Source organism: Lissotriton vulgaris, chromosome 5, assembly GCF_964263255.1.
Source record: "Lissotriton vulgaris chromosome 5, aLisVul1.2, whole genome shotgun sequence".
NCBI lineage: Eukaryota > Metazoa > Chordata > Amphibia > Caudata > Salamandridae > Lissotriton > Lissotriton vulgaris.
This window is the reverse complement of record NC_141693.1, coordinates 66080717-66101245: the sequence shown is the minus strand read 5'-3', so window position 1 is coordinate 66101245 and position 20529 is coordinate 66080717. Positions and strand designations below refer to the sequence as shown.

The 20529-nt window shown below is 50.7% G+C and overlaps 1 protein-coding gene across 1 annotated transcript in view; it reads left to right on the top strand.

The window, feature by feature from the left end:
- Positions 1-20529, top strand: part of LOC147710187 (E3 ubiquitin-protein ligase TRIM39-like) — a 115181-nt gene that overhangs the window by 71949 nt on the left and 22703 nt on the right. Inside the window, exon 5 of the mRNA XM_086920871.1 lies at positions 3028-3080. Coding sequence (XP_086776997.1) covers positions 3028-3080 — 53 coding nt within the window. The remainder of the gene's footprint in view (positions 1-3027; positions 3081-20529) is intronic.

Here is a 20529-nt window from a genome sequence, read left to right as displayed (position 1 = left end):
GGGATAGGTGTTGTTGTGGACTGCGGAGACCAGTAATAATGGTGTGGGCCGGCAGCGCGGCAAGGCACCACCTGTGCAATCCATTGGGAGGGAGGGAACTGTCCTCAGGTGTTGCAATAGGTCCTAGGGGAGGTCGTGCTCATGGGCCTGGAGACGTAGAGGTGGGTAGGAGTGGAGGTGCACCATAGACACAATATTAAGCTGCATTGTCGGCAGCCTCCATGACCCACCCCATAACTTGTCAAAAGTGTCTGATTGTCATTGGGCTTGTATGTGAATTGCTCATGAAGAGCCGCTCTACGGAGTTCTATCACCCACTCCGTCAGGGTACGGCACGTGGGTTGACGCCAGTTGTGGAGAAATGCATATCTTGGCCACAGCCAGCAGTGTAGCCACCCATGAGTGGGAGTCCATTTCAAAGAATCATCAGTATCATGAAGGAGGTGAAGGTGCGCTGAGGGGTGGAGGAGCTGTGGGTGGAGCTGGGGATGGTACGCCCACACCACGGTCCAATAAGACTGTATCTTCTGACCACTCCATAAGATGTGGAACAGGTCGCCGTCAGCCGCTGGACACCTCCAACAGTGGTTGTTGGGCAGGAGACCTGCCTGAGATTTCTTTGGGGACCAGTACCAGTGATGCGTCACTTTGAAGTATAGGATGCTCGGTTAACGCGATCCTGAGAGCAGAGGAGCTCTGCCCACTATGCCGGTATGTATCCTTGACGAAGATAGTTTGCGGTATAGGTATAGGGCGGTAGTAGGTATCGAGTGGGCCTCCCCTATAGTAACTCCAAACAAATCAGAGACCAAGTGCCTATACCCACCCCATAGTGGCAGATAGCATTGGATGAGGAAGGGCAGATGGCATTGGATGAGGAAGGGCAAGTAGCATTGAATGGGGGAAGGGCAGATAGCATTGGATGAGGGAAGGGCAGATAGCATTGAATGGGGGAAGGGCAGATAGCATTGAATGGGAAAGGGCAGATGGCATTGGATGAGGAAGGGTGAGTGTTTTTTGGGAGTAGACACACCGCTGGTTAACTGCTCCCTCTGGTCCTGTGTTCTGATCCTCTCTGTGTCTTGCTGGTAGATGGACTCCTTCTACCCCCCCCCCCCCCTCCCCCCCAACCCTACTGCGCCCTGATGCACATTGTAAGGCAGGAGCGGCATGACATTGTAAGGTATGAGCAGCGTGAGACCTGGGTAGGAGCGGTATGACGCTGTGAGGCAGGAGCGGTGTGACGCTGTGAGGCAGGAGCGGTGTGACGCTGTGAGGCAGGAGCGGTGTGACGCTGTGAGGCAGGAGCGGTGTGACGCTGTGAGGCAGGAGCTGTGTGACGCTGTGAGGCAGGAGCGGTGTGACGCTGTGAGGCAGGAGCGGTGTGACGCTGTGAGGCAGGAGCGGTGTGACGCTGTGAGGCAGGAGCGGTGTGACGCTGTGAGCCAGGAGCGGTGTGACGCTGTGAGCCAGGAGCGGTGTGACGCTGTGAGGCAGGAGCGGTGTGACGCTGTGAGGCAGAAGCCGCGTGACACTGAGGCAGAATCCTTCCCACTCTGGAAAAATGACCCAATGCTGGAAGCCTCGACTGCAGCTTGGAGAACAACCTACACTTTCATTAAGATTCATCCCCCTTCGCCATGAGGCCGCCCGGTGTGGCAAGATGCATCCTTCCGCATTGCCGGCGCCCCATTTACTGGGCAATGTGGTATGCTCCTGGTGAGACACATATCGACCACCTCTTTGCAGAGGATGACACTGTAAGGCAGGAGCGGTGTGACACTGTAAGGCAGGAGCGGTGTGACACTGTAAGGCCGGAGCGGCATGACACTGTAAGGTATGAGCAGCATGAGACCTGGATAGGAGCAGCATAACTGTAAGGCAGGAGCGGTGTGACGCTGTAAGGCAGGAGCGGTGTGACGCTGTAAGGCAGGAGCGGTGTGACGCTGTAAGGCAGGAGCGGAGTGACGCTGTAAGGCAGGAGCGGAGTGACGCTGTAAGGCAGGAGCGGAGTGACGCTGTAAGGCAGGAGCGGAGTGACGCTGTAAGGCAGGAGCGGAGTGACGCTGTAAGGCAGGAGCGGAGTGACGCTGCAAGGCAGGAGCGGAGTGACGCTGTAAGGCAGGAGCGGAGTGACGCTGTAAGGCAGGATCAGCCTTGACGCTGTAAGGCAGGATCAGCCTTGACGCTGTAAGGCAGGATCTGCGTGACGCTTTAAGGCAGGAGCAGCATGACGCTAAGTTAGGAGCAGTGTGGCACTGTAAGGTAGATAGGAGCAGTGTGAGACAGTAAAGTAGTCTATGGGTAGGAATTGGGCGAGTGCATGTGTGTGGACGAGTGACAGTCTGTAAAGGTATTGCAGCCCCTACAGCTCTGTCAGGAAGACACCTTTCAGACTGAATCCAGATGGCGCAGGTCAATTGACCCTGGCTCATGAGTTGGCACAAGGTTTCAGACTGTAGATTAATTTGTAGTAGGATTCCTGGATTCTGTCAGGAAATATTGTGTGTTCTGGAGCAGTGATGATGGGGTTTGCAGCAACAGAGGTGGTGTGTTAATCCATGCAAGGTTCTAGAGGAATGATGATCAGGTTTACTGTGGCAGGAATGGAGTGTGGCAGTGTTGTCTTGGGTGGTTGCTGGAACACATGACCCCAATTATGAAGGTATTTATTAAGTTTCCCATATACACCCATCAGGAGTGTATAACCTGTTAGTTAGCCCTCTTCTGGCTGAGCTAACCATTGTGCCTAGATGACCTAAGCCTTGGCACTCCATGGCCTACCATGATGGTTTCTCTGAACTTGCCTTAGAACCCCCACATCTGGCATAAGATCTGAAAGGCACTTTTGGATCTCGTAAGAGCTTTGACTATTGTGTATGAACATTAACTCGCACTGAGCACTAGACCGCAGGCGCTCCTCTTGAAACTGAATCTTATTTCAAATATAGGCCATATGGGATTATCATACTTTGTTCCTGTCGCGGTCATTGCTTTTTTAATATAAAGATGATTTGTGTGTTACAGGTTTAATAATGTGCCGGTTCAGTGCCCAGAGGCTGTGGTGAAGAGTTATAAAGGTAAAAATCATTGTGATGATTATCTGTGAATGTTTCTGTTCATTAACTTGGTATAGTATGGTATGTTATATGCTTGATATAGCACACACGTGCCACCAAAATAAAACTTCGACATATCATCAAAGACCAGGCAAATTATTAAATGATTCAGCTCAAGACAACACCAACAAAATAAGTTAGAGAAGTCACTTTTCTTATGGAGACTCCAACCGTAGATTCTTCACTGTAGGAGAGTGCCACTTTTGGACATTGTTTGCCCCCACTTTTCGCCTAGAAAATGCTGTAGTTTTGACTGAAAATGCACAGGGTCCCTGCCAACCCTGTCCCCTGTGCCAGATCTCCTTCCCTAACCTGTACCCTTGGTTTCCACATTTGCACCCCTTTAGCTCACATGTAAGTCCCCAGTAAAAGATAACTGATACCATGGGCCTTGTGGTAAAAGAGGGTCCCTAAGGGCTGCAGCTTGAATTCGACCCCCTAAGGGACCCTTCTCCAAGCACATGCACACTGCCACTGAAGCCTGCATGTCTTGGTGCAAACAAAACTGAAGAGTCGGCATAGCACATATCCCTTTTGTTCCATACCCAGGGACGCTGCATGAGATATAGGTAAGAGACTCTTCAAGCAGGCCTTAGAATTAAATTCAGGGTGTACACTATCTCTTTTGAGGGTATATGATGATGAGCAGATATGTCCCTGCAGTATCCTTGTCGATTCCTGGATATTGTACGTGACCAGGGAAGCCATTGCAAGTACATGGGCTGGACACTCGTCATTATGAGTTCCTCAGCTTCATGATGGCTTCACTGAAATGGGGGATGTTTGCTACCAAACATCTCAGCATAATAAACCTGCACTGATTCCACTGTCAGATTTATAAAAAAAAATTGCACACACAGGACCCCTTAAAGGGGTCCCCTGAAACCTACCAGTCCTTAGTGCGGCCACCGACTGGCCTGAGTCAGCCTGCTATCATCACAGTTTTCTGACCACATGGGGAGGGTGCCTGCGCTCTCTGAGGCTGAGAACACTGCCTTTCCTGGGTGGAGGTGTTCACATCTCCCCCCTGGTCAGGAAGCAGGGCCGGCTCTAGGCATGTGCAAAGTGTGTACCTGCACAGGGCCGCCAAACACCAGGGGCCGCCACGACGAGGATCGTCGTGGCGGCCTCGTCTGAATGAAAGTTCAATGTCTGATGTATGTTTAGCTCTACCGTATGGCTGCTGCATCATTAGGAGGGACTGGGGCAATAGAAAAGGGGAGACATTGCAATTGTATACGATTACTGTCTGTACTGCATAACGTCCTAAATGGGCTGGGAGTGTATATGGCATTTGCCACATAGTTGGCTCCGTTGCAACATCAGTGAAGAGAGCACAACACCCCCCCGCCCCCACCCCCCCCCAACACCACCACAAAGGGCATAAAACCTCAAACAACTATTTTTGTTCTGAAATTCTCTTTCTTTTTCTACTTCCAGGCATTGCTTGGGTCCAAGCTGTGTTCTTAAGTTTTGTTGCATGAGTTTGCGGATCGACAGTGGCTACCCTTTTTACGTGCATGAAGGCATCACATTTTTAAAAGGTTCCATCGGGTTGAACCCACACCAGGCTTAGTTTAAATGTAAAGCTTATTAATCATGTTCTAGTTAAGTAAAACCTTTACATGATGTAAGAACACAATGTTAACCAGTATACAATCCGTTAAAAATAACAAGGACATGCAAAAACATGAGGGCACTTCAGTAATGTCCTAATTAATACAAGTCTATGCAAGGTAAAGTGCAAGTGCATACACTCTTCAGCAGGGCTTTCAGTGGGCCGGGTCCTGCCAGTGCTCAGCACCTTAGTTCTTACAAGCAGGTGCTGAAACCGGTTCCTATCGGGCTCTCGATGTTTACCCTCGCCCTCAGGATGAAAAAAAATCTTAACTTTGCAGCAGTACCACTGCTTAAAGCCTTTGATGTCACTTCAAAGAGACTCATTTGAGTTATTTCTGTCTCATCATTTCAGAACCGAAGCATTTTCAATATTATATACCATGAAGCTATAGTTGTTGTTTATTTATTTTATGCAACTAACAACAATTGGCAAAGCCAATAATCCTAGCTTGTTGTAGTTATGTGACTTGATGTATCATATTTCTGGATGCAATGACAGAAACAGCATAGAAGCAGTATAGGAGAGGAAGGGGTCCTAACTTCCCCTAGACCATCTCCGATGTTTTACCTTTGAATCCTATCCAGGGACTCCAGGAATAAAAACAATTGGAAAGATATCTCTGAGTTCGTTTTACACTTGCACAATCACTGTCTTTTCGTTTTTTCAAATGACTGCATGGATCCCGACACATTTTATGCTTGTTATGTCCTCCCCTCTCTTTGCTCCATCCCAGACATTGCATGGATGTTGCAGCAGGCCTCTGATGAAGCATGCCACTATTCAGTGGGTGAGAGCAGTCTTTTAATAAACCCCAGGTTTTCTAAAGAGAAGGGTGTTATATTGGCCACGTCCTCTCCCTCCTTCTCCTCATTTTATGGTTACAGTATGAGCATTACAGGGAGGATGGAAAAAGAGCAGTAGCTCTCTCCCCTTCCTATTTGAGTAATGATTTTAGAAACCGCAAAATACCAGTCTGACGGCACACTATGCTAAGCACAGATTTTTAGCGTAGGTGTTTTTAAGCCACTCCCTTAATTACATCGGCCACGCCCTTTTGAGAGACACCTCTGTATTTTCATCCCACTTAAAGCCCTGCTCTTCAGTAAATGTCGCTAATGCTCCATAAAAAGCGGAGGTACAGCAGATAAAACTGAAGAATGGGACGCATTCAACCAGAGTAAAACAATTAAAAAGTGCAGTTGCGTGCTAATCACTAACAAACTCTTCATCAAGTCTCCTTAGTTGAGACAGACAAACAGACAGTAAAGCGCTGGTGCATGGAAGCGCAGATGAGTAGCCTTTAGGACAGTTCCTCCATTTGATGGTACGACCTCTTTAAATTGTTGCTCCACAGTGATAGTAAACTTTACCAGGCAAGCTATTACTTGTGGGCTCCGGTCTTGCAAGCAGAACAGCGAGGCTTGGCAGCATGTTCTAACTCCATTAGCATTAAAGGGGTTGCGTAAAAGCTCTCTGCATGCCTGTTGCAAAATGGGCCATATGCATAATATGTGCAACAAAGATCCGTCAGGCCCCTGACACAGCCTGCATGACGGTGAAGTCGGCTCTGGGGCCCAAGGAGGCATTGCATCCAACGGACGTGGCCATCCGCCAAGCGTAAGACACCATATTCGATACGGCATTGGTATTTGTATTTGTATTTAATTTATTTATAAAGCGCTAACAATCATCCTAGGTAGGATATCACGGCGCTGAGGTTTGGTGCTGAGGGGTACGGTAACCGCATTGATTACTGATTATTCTGGTTTAGGGAAGAGTAGCGTCTTTAATTGTTTCCTAAATGATAAGAGACATTCTGTCAGTCTGAGATTGGGAGGTAGTTCATTCCACTTGGTTGCAGCTAGATGAGAGAAAGCCCGCTCTCCCATCCTGACAGTCTTCACGTGGGTAGTGTTTGCTCTTCCTGAAGTTCTGGATCAAAGGTTCCTCGATGGTCTATGGAATTTGACTTTATTGTGTAGAATGGTAGGGCCTGTATTGTAAAGTACCTTGTGCGTGATACACAGTAATTTGAAGTTGGCTCTTTGTCGCATTGGGAGCCAATGTAATTCTCGCATGCAACTTTTGGCCGAATCATATCTCTTCTTATTGCATACAGCCTTTGCCGCGGCATTTTGCACTATCTGCAGTTTAGAGAAAAGATAGTCTGCCATTCCAATAAACAGAGAGTTGCCGTAGTCCAGCCTGCTCATCATCAGCGACTGGACCAGGGTCTTCCTACACTGTCGGAATCCAGGGGAAGACTCGTCTGAGCATTTGTGGGACACCCCCGCGCCGCACGGCCACCAGCTGCTGCGTGTGCCACCCCGCTCTGCCCTCTGCCTCGCTGCCTGCCTCTCTGCCGGCTGACGCCGCCGCCGCCTGTTTGGTTTTCTTTTGAAAATCATTTGTGCTTGCTGCTCTGTGCCTCGCGGCCGGCTGACGCCGCTGCCGTCTGTTTTGTTTTTCTCTTGTAAATCATTTGTGCTTGTTGCTCTGTGCCTCGCGGCCGGCTGACGCCGCTGCCGTCTGTTTTGTTTTTCTCTTGTAAATCATTTGTGCTTGTTACTTTGTGCCTCGTGGCCGGCTGACGCCGCTGCCGTTTGTTTTGTTTTTCTCTTGTAAATCATTTGTGCTTGTTACTTTGTGCCTCGTGGCCGGCTGACGCCGCTGCCGTCTGTTTTGTTTTTCCTACTACTTCTGTGCTTACTCCCCACTGTATTTACTGCTTGTGCCTATTACCCGTTCTCTCGTTCTCCTTCCTGTCTGCCCGCCTACCGCGCCGCCCTCCGCCTTCCCTCCCCGCTCCCCGCTTCCCGCCACCACCGCTGACCACGCCCCCTTTCCCTCTGCTCCCGCCTCCCAGCTGCCCCGCCCACCCGCGCACTTGGCCTTAAATGGCGACCGTGCGACGCAGGTGAGTGTGACCCACTTGTGGGACACCCCCGCGCCGCACGGCCACCAGCTGCTGCGTGTGCCACCCCGCTCTGCCCTCTGCCTCGCTGCCTGCCTCTCTGCCGGCTGACGCCGCCGCCGCCTGTTTGGTTTTCTTTTGAAAATCATTTGTGCTTGCTGCTCTGTGCCTCGCGGCCGGCTGACGCCGCTGCCGTCTGTTTTGTTTTTCTCTTGTAAATCATTTGTGCTTGTTGCTCTGTGCCTCGCGGCCGGCTGACGCCGCTGCCGTCTGTTTTGTTTTTCTCTTGTAAATCATTTGTGCTTGTTACTTTGTGCCTCGTGGCCGGCTGACGCCGCTGCCGTTTGTTTTGTTTTTCTCTTGTAAATCATTTGTGCTTGTTACTTTGTGCCTCGTGGCCGGCTGACGCCGCTGCCGTCTGTTTTGTTTTTCCTACTACTTCTGTGCTTACTCCCCACTGTATTTACTGCTTGTGCCTATTACCCGTTCTCTCGTTCTCCTTCCTGTCTGCCCGCCTACCGCGCCGCCCTCCGCCTTCCCTCCCCGCTCCCCGCTTCCCGCCACCACCGCTGACCACGCCCCCTTTCCCTCTGCTCCCGCCTCCCAGCTGCCCCGCCCACCCGCGCACTTGGCCTTAAATGGCGACCGTGCGACGCAGGTGAGTGTGACCCACTTGTGGGACACCCCCGCGCCGCACGGCCACCAGCTGCTGCGTGTGCCACCCCGCTCTGCCCTCTGCCTCGCTGCCTGCCTCTCTGCCGGCTGACGCCGCCGCCGCCTGTTTGGTTTTCTTTTGAAAATCATTTGTGCTTGCTGCTCTGTGCCTCGCGGCCGGCTGACGCCGCTGCCGTCTGTTTTGTTTTTCTCTTGTAAATCATTTGTGCTTGTTGCTCTGTGCCTCGCGGCCGGCTGACGCCGCTGCCGTCTGTTTTGTTTTTCTCTTGTAAATCATTTGTGCTTGTTACTTTGTGCCTCGTGGCCGGCTGACGCCGCTGCCGTTTGTTTTGTTTTTCTCTTGTAAATCATTTGTGCTTGTTACTTTGTGCCTCGTGGCCGGCTGACGCCGCTGCCGTCTGTTTTGTTTTTCCTACTACTTCTGTGCTTACTCCCCACTGTATTTACTGCTTGTGCCTATTACCCGTTCTCTCGTTCTCCTTCCTGTCTGCCCGCCTACCGCGCCGCCCTCCGCCTTCCCTCCCCGCTCCCCGCTTCCCGCCACCACCGCTGACCACGCCCCCTTTCCCTCTGCTCCCGCCTCCCAGCTGCCCCGCCCACCCGCGCACTTCGCCTTAAATGGCGACCGTGCGAACGCGCAGCGGCCACGCGCAGCGGGCGCGCCGATTGTGCGCCGAAGGCGCGCCAAAGGTAAGCCCGTCTGCGCCCGTCCGCGACCGGATCGCGACCAGCGCCAGGACCCCTGGTCCACGAAGATCCCACCCGGCCCGCCTGACGTACTCCGCCGCCACCCTCTTCGCTCTCAACTCCGGCCGACTCCCAGAATGCCATCAAGCCACACCACGACTCACCCACGGACCCTTCAGCTGCCACGCCTGCAAGTTCACCTGCATCCGGACCTGCCTCGCACCAGCACCCGCCAAGCCGAACACCAGCAGTACCCACCTCAAGTGCATCTTGCTCAACACCCGCTCCGTCCACAGACACGCCATCGAACTCTGGAACCTCCTCGACACCACAGCCCCTGACGTTGCCTTCCTCACGGAGACCTGGATGAACGCCTCTTCAGCTCCCGACATCGCCATCGCTATCCCAGAGGGCTACAAGATCGTCCGGAGGGACCGCAACGCCAACCAGATGGGAGGAGGCATCGCCATCATCCACAGGAGCACCATCCGTCTCACGACCAGCACCGACAACACCCTGACCAGCGCCGAACACCTGCACTTCCAGATCCACACCAACCCGACCACCACCCTCAGAGGCACCCTGATCTACCGACCTCCGGGACCACGCACCCAATTCTGCGAGGACATCGCCGACTTCGTCAGCCCGCATGCCCTCCCCTCCGCTGACTACATCCTCCTGGGGGACCTCAACTTCCACCTGGAGAACAACAACGACCGCAACACCAGCACCCTGCTCGACAACCTCGCCAATCTTGGACTCAAGCAGCTGGTGTCCACCCCCACCCACCTCGCCGGACACACACTCGACGCAGTCTTCTCCGCCAGCACAGACATCAACTTCAGCCACGCCACAGAACTTCAATGGACGGACCACAGCTGCGTCCACTTCACCTTCAAGAGAACGACGACCCACCACCACCAGAATCAGACCGCCCGCAGAAGCTGGAACAAGATCACAGCAGACCAGCTCGCCGCTTCCCTGAGCCAGCACCCTCCCGCCAGCTCAGCGAACCCCAGCCAGGCCGCCGACAACCTCACGAGGTGGATCAGCAACTGCGCGGACGAGCTCGCCCCGCTGAGGACCCCGCCCAGCAGACCCGGCAGCAAGAAAGCCCCATGGTTCACCGATGAACTCAAGAGCTCCAAGAAGAACTGCAGAGCCCTCGAGAAAGTCTGGAAAAGGGATCCCACACCAGACAACAGGACCACCTTCAAACTGGCCACCCGGAAGCACCACCAGCTGATCCGCGCCGCCAAGAAAACTGCGTTCAAGGACCGGCTGGACAACAACGCACACAACGGCAAGGAACTCTTCAACATCGTGAAAGAGCTATCCAACCCCAGCGCAGGAAACAACGACATCACCCCATCGCAAGACCTCTGCAACTCCCTCGCTTCATACTTCCACAACAAGATCGCAGACATACACAACAGCTTCAACAACCAACCAACGAACACCAAGACCCAACAACCACCCCCCACCACCACCCTCCACGCCTGGACCCCGATCAACACCGAAGACACCATCCGCACGATGAACTCCATCCACTCCGGATCACCGACTGACCCCTGCCCTCACCACATCTTCAACAAGGCTGACGCTGTCATCGCACCCCACCTGCGAGACATCATCAACACATCCTTCGACACCGCCACCTTCCCTGAGAGCTGGAAGCACGCCGAACTCAGCGCTCTTCTCAAGAAACCCACAGCGGACCCCACCGAACTCAAGAACTACCGCCCCATCTCGCTCCTCCCGTTTCCAGCCAAAGTCATCGAGAAGACCGTCAACAAGCAGATGGCCGCCTTCCTCGAGACAAAGGGATCCCTCGACCCCTCGCAGTCCGGCTTCCGAGCCAATCACAGCACCGAGACCGCCCTCATCGCCGCCACCGATGACATCCGAGCCCTGATGGACAACGGAGAAACAGCGGCCCTCATCCTCCTAGACCTCTCCGCGGCTTTCGACACTGTCTGCCACCGCACCCTAGTACAGCGCCTCAGCAATGTCGGAATCCAGGACAAGGCGCTGGAATGGATCATCTCCTTCCTCGACGGAAGAACACAGCGAGTCCGTCTATCACCGTACAAGTCAGAGGCCACCAAAGTCATCTGCGGCGTCCCTCAAGGATCCTCTCTGAGCCCCACCCTCTTCAACGTCTATATGAGCCCCCTCGCGGCCATCGCACGCCAGCACAACCTCAACATAATCTCCTACGCCGACGACACACAGCTGATCCTCTCCCTGACCAACGACCCCGCCGCCGCCAGAGCCAACCTGCACGAAGGGATGAAAGAGGTAGCCGAGTGGATGACGACCAGCCGCCTGAAACTGAACTCGGACAAGACGGAGGTCCTCATCCTGGGCTCCTCACCCTCCGCCTGGGACGACTCCTGGTGGCCTCCCGCCCTGGGCACCGCACCCAAACCGACAGACCATGCACGCAACCTGGGCTTCATCCTGGACTCCTCCCTCTCCATGACCAGGCAAGTCAACAACGTCTCATCGGCATGCTTCAACATCCTCCGCATGCTACGGAAGATCTTCTGGTGGATCCCCACCGAGACCAGGAAAACCGTCACCCAGGCCCTCGTCACCAGCCGACTGGACTACGGCAACGCCCTCTACGCCGGTACCACCGCCAAGCTCCAGAAGAGACTCCAGCGGATCCAGAACGCCTCAGCCAGACTCATCCTCGACGTCCCACGATCCAGCCACATCTCCGGACATCTGAGAGACCTCCACTGGCTCCCCGTCAACAAAAGAATCACCTTCCGCCTCCTCACCCACGCACACAAGGCCCTACACGACCAGGGCCCGAGCTACCTCAACAGCCGAGTCAACTTCTACGCTCCCAAACGCCTCCTCCGATCAGCCAACCACGCCCTCGCCGACGTCCCCCGCATCCGAAGAGCGACTACAGGAGGAAGGTCCTTCTCCTACCTGGCCGCCAAGACCTGGAACTCCCTCCCGACCGACCTGCGCCTGACCCAAGACCACCTCTCCTTCAGGAAGAAGCTGAAGACCTGGCTGTTCGAGCAGTAGCGGCACCCCCCCCCCCCCCCCCCCAAGCGCCTTGAGACCCCACGGGTATGTAGCGCGCTCTATAAATGTATGTGATTGAGCATTTTCAATAATGCAAAGCCTCTGCCACAGACAGTGGAGACATGTGATTTCATGGACAGAGCACTGTCCAATACCACACCCAAGTTTTTCGCTTTTATGGTAGGATTTGGGGGCAAGCCCAGGTTACTTGGCCACCAGCTATTGTCCCAGAGCTGGGGATTTTTGCCAAACAGGAGGATTTCTGACTTGTCTGCATTTAATCTCAGACAGTGCTCTTGCATCCAATTGGCCAGCTCAGTCAGGCATTTTAGTAGTCGAGTTTTAGGATCATCTTTCTCATCAATGGTGACCATCAGCTGGGTGTCGTCAGCATAAGAACACATTTCAACACCCCACTTTCTTCCAATGGCTGCCAATGAGGAAACAAATACATTAAACATGGTTGGGCTTAATGAAGCCCCCTGAGGAACCCCATATTTAATGTTTCGCGGGGGAGAAATGAAATCACCCAGACACACTGATTGTGTTCGATCCGCCAAAAAGGATTGTAGCCATCCCAATGCCTTGTCTCGAATACCTTTCCCTTCCAGGGCTTTCAGTAGTTGGTAGTGTGGTACGGTATCAAAAGCCGCCGATAAATCCAAGAGTATCAGGACGACTGTCTTACCCTGATCCACCTGGGCCCTGATATTGTCCGTCACCGCCAAAAGTGTTGTTTCAGTACTGTTGTTCGCCCTGAAACCTGTCTGAGAGACATCCAACAGTTCATTGGCTTCCAAATAAGTGGATAGCCGTCTATTGACCAGTTTCTCCAGAACTTTTGAGAGGTAAGGTAACTGGGATATTGGTCGATAGTTGGCAGGGTTGTTTACATCTAATCCTGCTTTTTTTTACTAGTGGGGTGACTAGGGCCTGCTTCCAAGATCTTGGAAATTTAGCAGAGCATAAGGAAAGATTGAGTGCTTTCGTTACGGCAGGGCAAATTACAGGGGTTAGCTGAGAAAAAATGTGGTGCGGACATGGATCTAGTGGGGATCCTGACTTAACTTCGAGCATGACTCTGCCTACCTCGGCTTCTGAAAAAGGGCCAAAACTTGAACAGGTAACTTGAGTTGTGGTTGGCATACTGCGCTCTATGGTTTCTGGCCTACAATTAGGAAAAGAGGCATAAATTATATCAATTTTCTCACAGAAACAATCATTTAGTTTATTGCAGTTCTCTTGTGATGGAGTAAGTTTTACTGAAAGATTTGTTGGGTTACATAATTCCCCGACAATTTTAAAAAGTTCCTTTGAGGAATTTTTATTCTCAGTGATTCTACGTGTAAAATACTCCTTTTTTGCCTTCTTGATTGCTTTATTGTAGAGTACGAGTGCTTGTTTGTAAGTGTTTCTGGTCTCGTCTGACTTGCCTATTCTCCATTTATGTTCCAGAGATGTACATTTTCTCTTTAGAGATTTCAATTCTGGTCTGTACCACCTTTCCGATTTTGTAGTTCTGGGTTTGTGATGAACTCGGAGGGTGGAACAGAACTCAAGTGCAGTCTTAATACTTGTGTGAAGTAAATCTATTTCTTCATGAATGTCAGTAGATGCTAAACTCGGGTGTGAAAAATGTTGTTTGAATTTGTCTATTGAGAAATTTTTCCAACTCCTCGTGCTTGCTACACTTAGACCCAGTGTTCTCGTGTGTGTATAGTAGGTAGATTGATACGGAAAGTGATCATATAGTGATCTGTCCATAGCAGAGGTGTTACAGAGTCAATGTCAATCGATTCCATGTTAGAAAATACCAAGTCCAATATGTGACCTGCCGTGTGTGTAGGATGATTAACTCTTTGTGATATCTGCAGGATTTCCATATCCTCCACTAATTGTTTTGTTAGGGGGTTATTGCGTTTATCAAAATGTATGTTAAAATCTCCGAGGAGGAGGATATTTTTATTCTTCAAACAGACTGGCATAATTTGCTCCAGTAATTGTGTACTGAAATTTAATGTGCAGCCAGGAGCATTGTAGATTAGTACTCCTCCAAATAACACATTAGTGTTTAAGGACACTGAAAAAGCCATAGTTTCACAGTTTTCCACTTGTATGTCGGTCTCTTGCTTACAAGGGAGAAAGTCTCTAAATAAAAGAGCGACGCCTCCTCCCTTTTTCCTCATTCTATTCACGTTCAGAATCTTATATTCTGGAGGGAGGGCTGTGGCTATATCTGGAGTATTGTGATCATCCAGCCATGTTTCAGTTAAAAAAGCCAGGTCGGGTTTGTGTTCGTTTAAAAAATCCCAAATGTATGTGGAGTGTTTGGGCAGAGATCTAACATTCAAATACATGCAAATAAGGGGGGTTGTGGGGGTATTCATTGTCACATGAGTTTGTTTAGGAATGCTCTCCCATCTACAGTTATAACAGCTGAATGGGCCCAACGTCTCTGTTGGACCCACGCGAGCACAGGCATGGATGTTAATTGGCGCCTTGTATTTGATCTCCCTCAACTCATGCCTAGAGTAGGTTATTACTATATTATATTACTATATTATATTACTATATTATATTACTATTATCGATATTACTGTTTCCGGGCAAAGAGCCACCGATTATTTCTCTGTGGGGGTTCGGTGCCCCTGTCATAGCCCTGGCACTGCAGCTGTCTGTGCGCCCAGTCCCTCATGTCGTGTGTCACAATGCCCTCCTCCTCCTAAATTGTATCGTTCTGAGACTAATTCGGAAGGGTAGGAGCAGCCGCAGGTACTGGTCATCTAACGACTTTTCTGGACGTATTATTAAAACACCTACCTGAGCTCCGCCCCGTCCGGACCCCCTCTTCTGGGGCCCCCACCTACGCTCCCTGCACAGGGCCACCATGAGCCTAGAGCCGGCCCTGCAGGAAGAGCCATCCGTGGAGGGGAGATCAAAGTCTTTGCCACCTTTGGAATGCAACCCCAGCCTCTCCTGTCAGAGGGAGCAGGCCTCCTTCCTGTCCTCACCCCCTTTTTTGTGGGAGGACAGGCAGGAAAACTTGAAGAATAGGAGGTGTGCCCCCCCTTTGCCAACTTCACCGTTCTAGGTTCACACCCCCCTTGCCTCCCTGCCAGGAGGAGGTCACAACTCTTCCCTCAGCAGGTCCTTTGTTTTCCCTCCTGAGAGTCGTCTTCGCCTCTCCCCAGGAGGGCATAAGGCTGTCTCTGGGATAGCAGCTGTTTGCAGTCATAAATGGCAACTAGGAAACTTTGGGTAACAAAGTGGCATCTTTTTAAAGTTCAAAAACACACAAAAATGCATCGGGTCTAGTTGGAGCACCCCAACACTGTAGAGGGCAAGGCGTAATGTGTATATTGTGAGCCCTCCTAAAGTGTTGCGTTGGTCCAACCCTACGCTTTTTGTGTGTGGTTTTTTTTGTTTATTTTTTTTTTGGTATAATTTTTATTTTATTAAAGAAAAAGAAACAATACACAAGGCAATAAGACAATACATGTGGTCATGTGTTAAAAGAGGAGTGCAACTGCAACACAGTTAAATACTGAGCTCTTCGATGCAATAAAGGGGGGGGCAAGTGGGGAAACAAAATCAATGAACATACGTTACATCTGGCAGGAATGTCGGATTAGGGGGAAAGGGAACCCTCGAGGGTCTCCACTAAAGGAGGCATACATATATTTCTGCGGTAGGAGTTCCATTGGCTCCAAATTTTATTCCACTTCCTGGGTCTACCCCTTGCCACATACACCGTCTTCTCCCTGAACATACACCAGTCCATGTTCTCCTTCCAAGCCCGGACAGTGGACGGCCGTTGGGCGCCCCACAACTGGGCGATATCTCTCTTGGCAATCATATTTCCAAGGGTCGCCCACTGCGTCTGGGCCACATTATAGTCATTCGGTTCCCAGACATTCAGCAGGCAACGCCTAGCTTCAGGCAATAAAGCCACCCCTGTGACTCTTTCCATAACCGCATGCACCCGATTCCAGAACACCACCACCTCCGGACACTCCCAGATTATATGGAGGAAGGTTCCAATCAGTCCACATCCACGCTTACATAACCGATCCTCTGAATAACCCATATGCATCAGGCACGGGCCCGTGACGTATATCCGATGTAAGATTTTAAGTTGAACGAACCGGAGGCGGGCCGGAATCGCGACCTCTTTGGGCGAGGACAGGGTTCACTGCCAATCCTCGTCATCCAGCTCCAGACCGTCACTGGTCCAAACCTCCCTGAGCCGCACCAACAGATCCGTTCGATTATTAATCAGTTTCTTGTATTTCAATGAGATAGTGCTGCCAGGAACGTATCCGTCAAGCACCCGGTCTTCCAATGGGGAGGATTCGGAGATATCGGTACCCTCAGGAAATACCGAGCACAATGCATGAGTAATCTGGGCATATCGGAAGAATTCCCTGTCGCTCAACTCATACTCCACCTTCAGTGCCTCGAAGGTCTTAATTTTACCCTTGGCCCACAGATCATTCACCCTACTGATACCAATCATGTCCCACTTTCAAAACCTTTAGTCTTCCACAGGCAATCCAATCTTTCAGACGCGTAAAGCGGAGTCGCCCAGGTCAGTCGATCCCTCCATCCCGTTGCCGCAGTCGCATCATGCCAAGCTCGTACCGCTATCTTGGTAGGTCCCGAAAGCCCATTTCCCATTGCCCTGGAATAAAGGGCTTTGTAATAGTCCCCCCCAGGTAACAAATACTTATCCATCTCGAATGCAGGATTAGAGGCAGGTCCCTACATTCCATGATTAATTGCTCCCAATTGAGAGGCCCAGTAATATCACCTGATATCCGGAAGGGCAATCCTCCGTCATACCAGGGAAGTGCGAGTTGGGCGATACGCGAGCGTCCGTCCCAGATCAATCGTCTCTGCTGGCTTTCCACCTCCCGAAAATAGCTAGCCGGGACAACGTCAAAGGTATTCTGGAGCGCGTACAGAAATCGCGGTAGAGACATCATTTTAAAAAGAGCTGCGCGCCCGAGAGGGGAAAGCGGTAACCTGAGCCACCCAGCAACGTCTGATTTTAACCTCTGTAGAGGAGGGAGCAGGTTACGCTCGCAACGGGATCCAATGTTATAAAAATACCCAAGTACTTAAATCCTGAAAGCGACACCTGGATAGGACATCCGCGTGGTAAAGGGGGGGCATCACCTGATAGCACATACACACAGGACTTGGTCCAATTAATCACCAGGCCAGAGTTCCTTCCAAACGAGGTAAGCACTTCAAACAATACATTCAACGACTTACGAGGGGACGTAAGGTACAGCAAGATGTCATCCGCATAAAGCGATATACGATCCTCGATTTCCGGGGTCCACAGAATACCCTTCATCGACGGCTCCCAACGTAGCCAGGCAGCCAAAGGCTCCAAGGCAAGGGCAAAGAGAAGCGGTGACAACAGACAACCCTGCCGCGTACCTCTACCAAGAACAAAAGGCTTAGACACCCGACCATTCACTACCACCTGCGCCAATGGCTCCTCATACAAAAGTTTTACCCAGCCAACGAAACCCGGACCAAAACCGAATTTCGCAAGGGCGGCCCAGAGGTATGGCCACTCCACCGTATCAAAAGCCATCGTAGCGTCCAAGGAAGCCAAAATGTCCGGCTCGTGCATTGACGCCGCCCTCGCGAGAACACCGTGTAAGCGCCTCAGGTTAAGTGCTGTATTGCGGTATGGGATAAAACCGGACTGATCCAGGTGGATCAATTCACTAATCACTTTTATCAAACGGTTTGCCAGCAACTTAGCAAGAATCTTCGGTTCGGCGTTTAAGAGCGAAATAGGCCTGTGGGACGCGCAGCGATCCCGCGGCTTCCCCTCCTTGTGAATCACCACAATAGTGGCAAGACGCTGATCCCGGGGGAGGGAGCCGATGTCTCGTGACTCCAGAAACATGTCTCGGAGATACGGCGCCATTTTGTCAGGGCGCAATTTATAGAGTTCGATGGGAAGACTGTTAGGGCCGATAGCTTTGCCCGAACACACAGAGCGAATAGCGATGGCTACCTAGTCAGCCGAGAATGCAGCGTCCATTAGGTCCCTGTCTGCATCCGCTAGACGGGGTAACGCAATATCACGCAGCAACAAATGGGAGTCCTCCTCCGGTCTGTCGGAGACTGAAGTGTACACCTCTAAGAAATTATCCGCAAAACACTCGACAATCTCAGCCGGGTCAGTCAGACACACTCCATCCGGTTTCTCAATCACAGGAACCACACGACTCGCTCTCTCCTTTTTTTCCAGCTATGCAATCAATTTCCCTGCCTTGTCACCCACATCATACAGTCTACCCTGCTGCTTTCTACTCATGATTTTGGCGGCATCCGTCACCAGGGCCTTATAATCCTGTTGCTTACGGGTATGGAGTTTGCTGCGAGTTACACTAAGTTCCAGATCGCTTTCTAGCTCAGCTATTTCAGTCTCTAAACTGACTACTTCCTCATTTCTCCTTTTCTTGGCATCAGCGATTAACAATAGTGCCTGACCTCGGATAACTGTCTTGAACGCCTCCCACAGTGACACAGAAGAGGACACCGACCCCTCATTCTCAGCAAAGTACTGATCCAGGGACTTAATCAATTCGGCACGAGTTTTGGGGTTGCGAAGGTACCAAGGATTGATCGGAGCAACTCGTCCCTCGACACCCATACTAGTGCCAATCTGAAGCCATAGTGGGGAGTGATCTGATATACCCCGGGCCAAATGCCTGATTTCCCTGACCGAGGAAGCCTGTGCCGCTGGCATCAAAAGGTAGTCCAGTCTAGAGAGGCTACCGTGGGCTCCGGAATGGAAAGTGTACTGCACCTCTCCCGGGTGCATCAATCTCCAGCAGTCTACCAAACCCAGTGTTTCCAAAAACCCACTTAACCAAGTCTGTGACCTAGGGAGGGGGGAGGGGGGGGGGGAGCGATCTACACCACCGGAGACTACTGAATTGAAATCTCCACCAATCAACAGGATACCATCCGGAAGCCCCAGTATCACACGCCCAAGCTCAGCAAAGGTTGAGGTCTGTAGACCGGGCGGGACATATTTTTGTGTGTTTTTGAATTGCATTGGAAGTGATGCATAATGTGTCTCGAAATGCCCCCTGTGTGCGCTCTGTGTGTCAGTCATTACACTAAAAGGGGTTTAACCCATGCAGTCATGGGGACCTGGGCGCTATGTGGTACATATAATTGGGGGGTCCCCGCAAGAAAAGATATATTGTACTAGGTATGCTAGTACTAGAGCAAAATTAAAGAAATACACATTTTTTTATGCAACTTGCAGAGTATTGTGGTTTATTAACAACACTGAGCACCTAAACTGGTGACACATACTTAATAATAATTGGTATCTACTAAGAAGCCCCAGGGAGAGGGGAGAAAGGAAAAGAAGGGGGGTGCTTAAAGATGTGAAGTACAAAAAGGAATAGGCATATTTAGTCAGAACAATCAAACAATGACAAAACAGAATCAAACATTTCAAATTAATTAAGAAATTTTAGAAGGACATTCAACGGTCACAGTCTATCAATTGAAAACTCAGGGATTTGGACCGGATGTCAAAGTAAACACAAGCCGTCGACGTTTCGACCCCTGTATAATAGGTCAGATAAGGTCCTTAAGCGGGGTCTTCATCAGGACAAAACGGGGAAGGTGGTGATGGGGCAAGATTATCTGAAAATTTAAAAAACAGTGTCAGACATTAAGAATGGTAACAGCTAATGTTGCCAAATAACAGAAGACGTCATAAATACGACGTCAGAATTACTAATAATCACAATTACCATGGTCAACAGGCCCCAAAAAGGCTCTGGTGGAGGAACTCGGGTACGCCACTCAATCGTAGTGGATAGCCACCGCGACAACAATTTCGCAACTATAGAGGGATTGGATTAAGAGAACGAAGTCCATTATTAAAAACACTAGGGTCCAAAGGGTCCTTACAGGTATATAGCTTAATGGATCGATTCATAAAGGGTAAAGCCTCTTACATCAAATCATAGAGGTTGTCTCAGAACATAGTGGCCTGTGGTGAGAAATTATTGGCCACGTAGCTGAACCCTTCTTTGAATTTTGGCACGTCTACAAAAATAGCAGGTTCTATCTTAATTTGTAGACCAACTGGTATGATATTTTCTTGGAGATACCTTGTAAAAAGGTGTCAATGCAGGCGTGTTCTTATTAATTTTTTCTCTAATCTCTCTAATCTGGATATCTTGTCATTTAGTGAGAAATCAATAGTTGGAACCGAAGTGGATAGAAAGGTTGTGGACAGATCTTTAGTCAGCTGATTGATATATTCCTCTGTATAAGATAATAATTCTTGTTCCGCCATGGTTTAATAAAAGTTAATTCAATAAAGAAACCTCGCAGGTCAACACCTGCTCAGAAGACATTACACTAAAAGGGGTTTAACCCATGCAGTCACGGGGACCTGGGCGCTA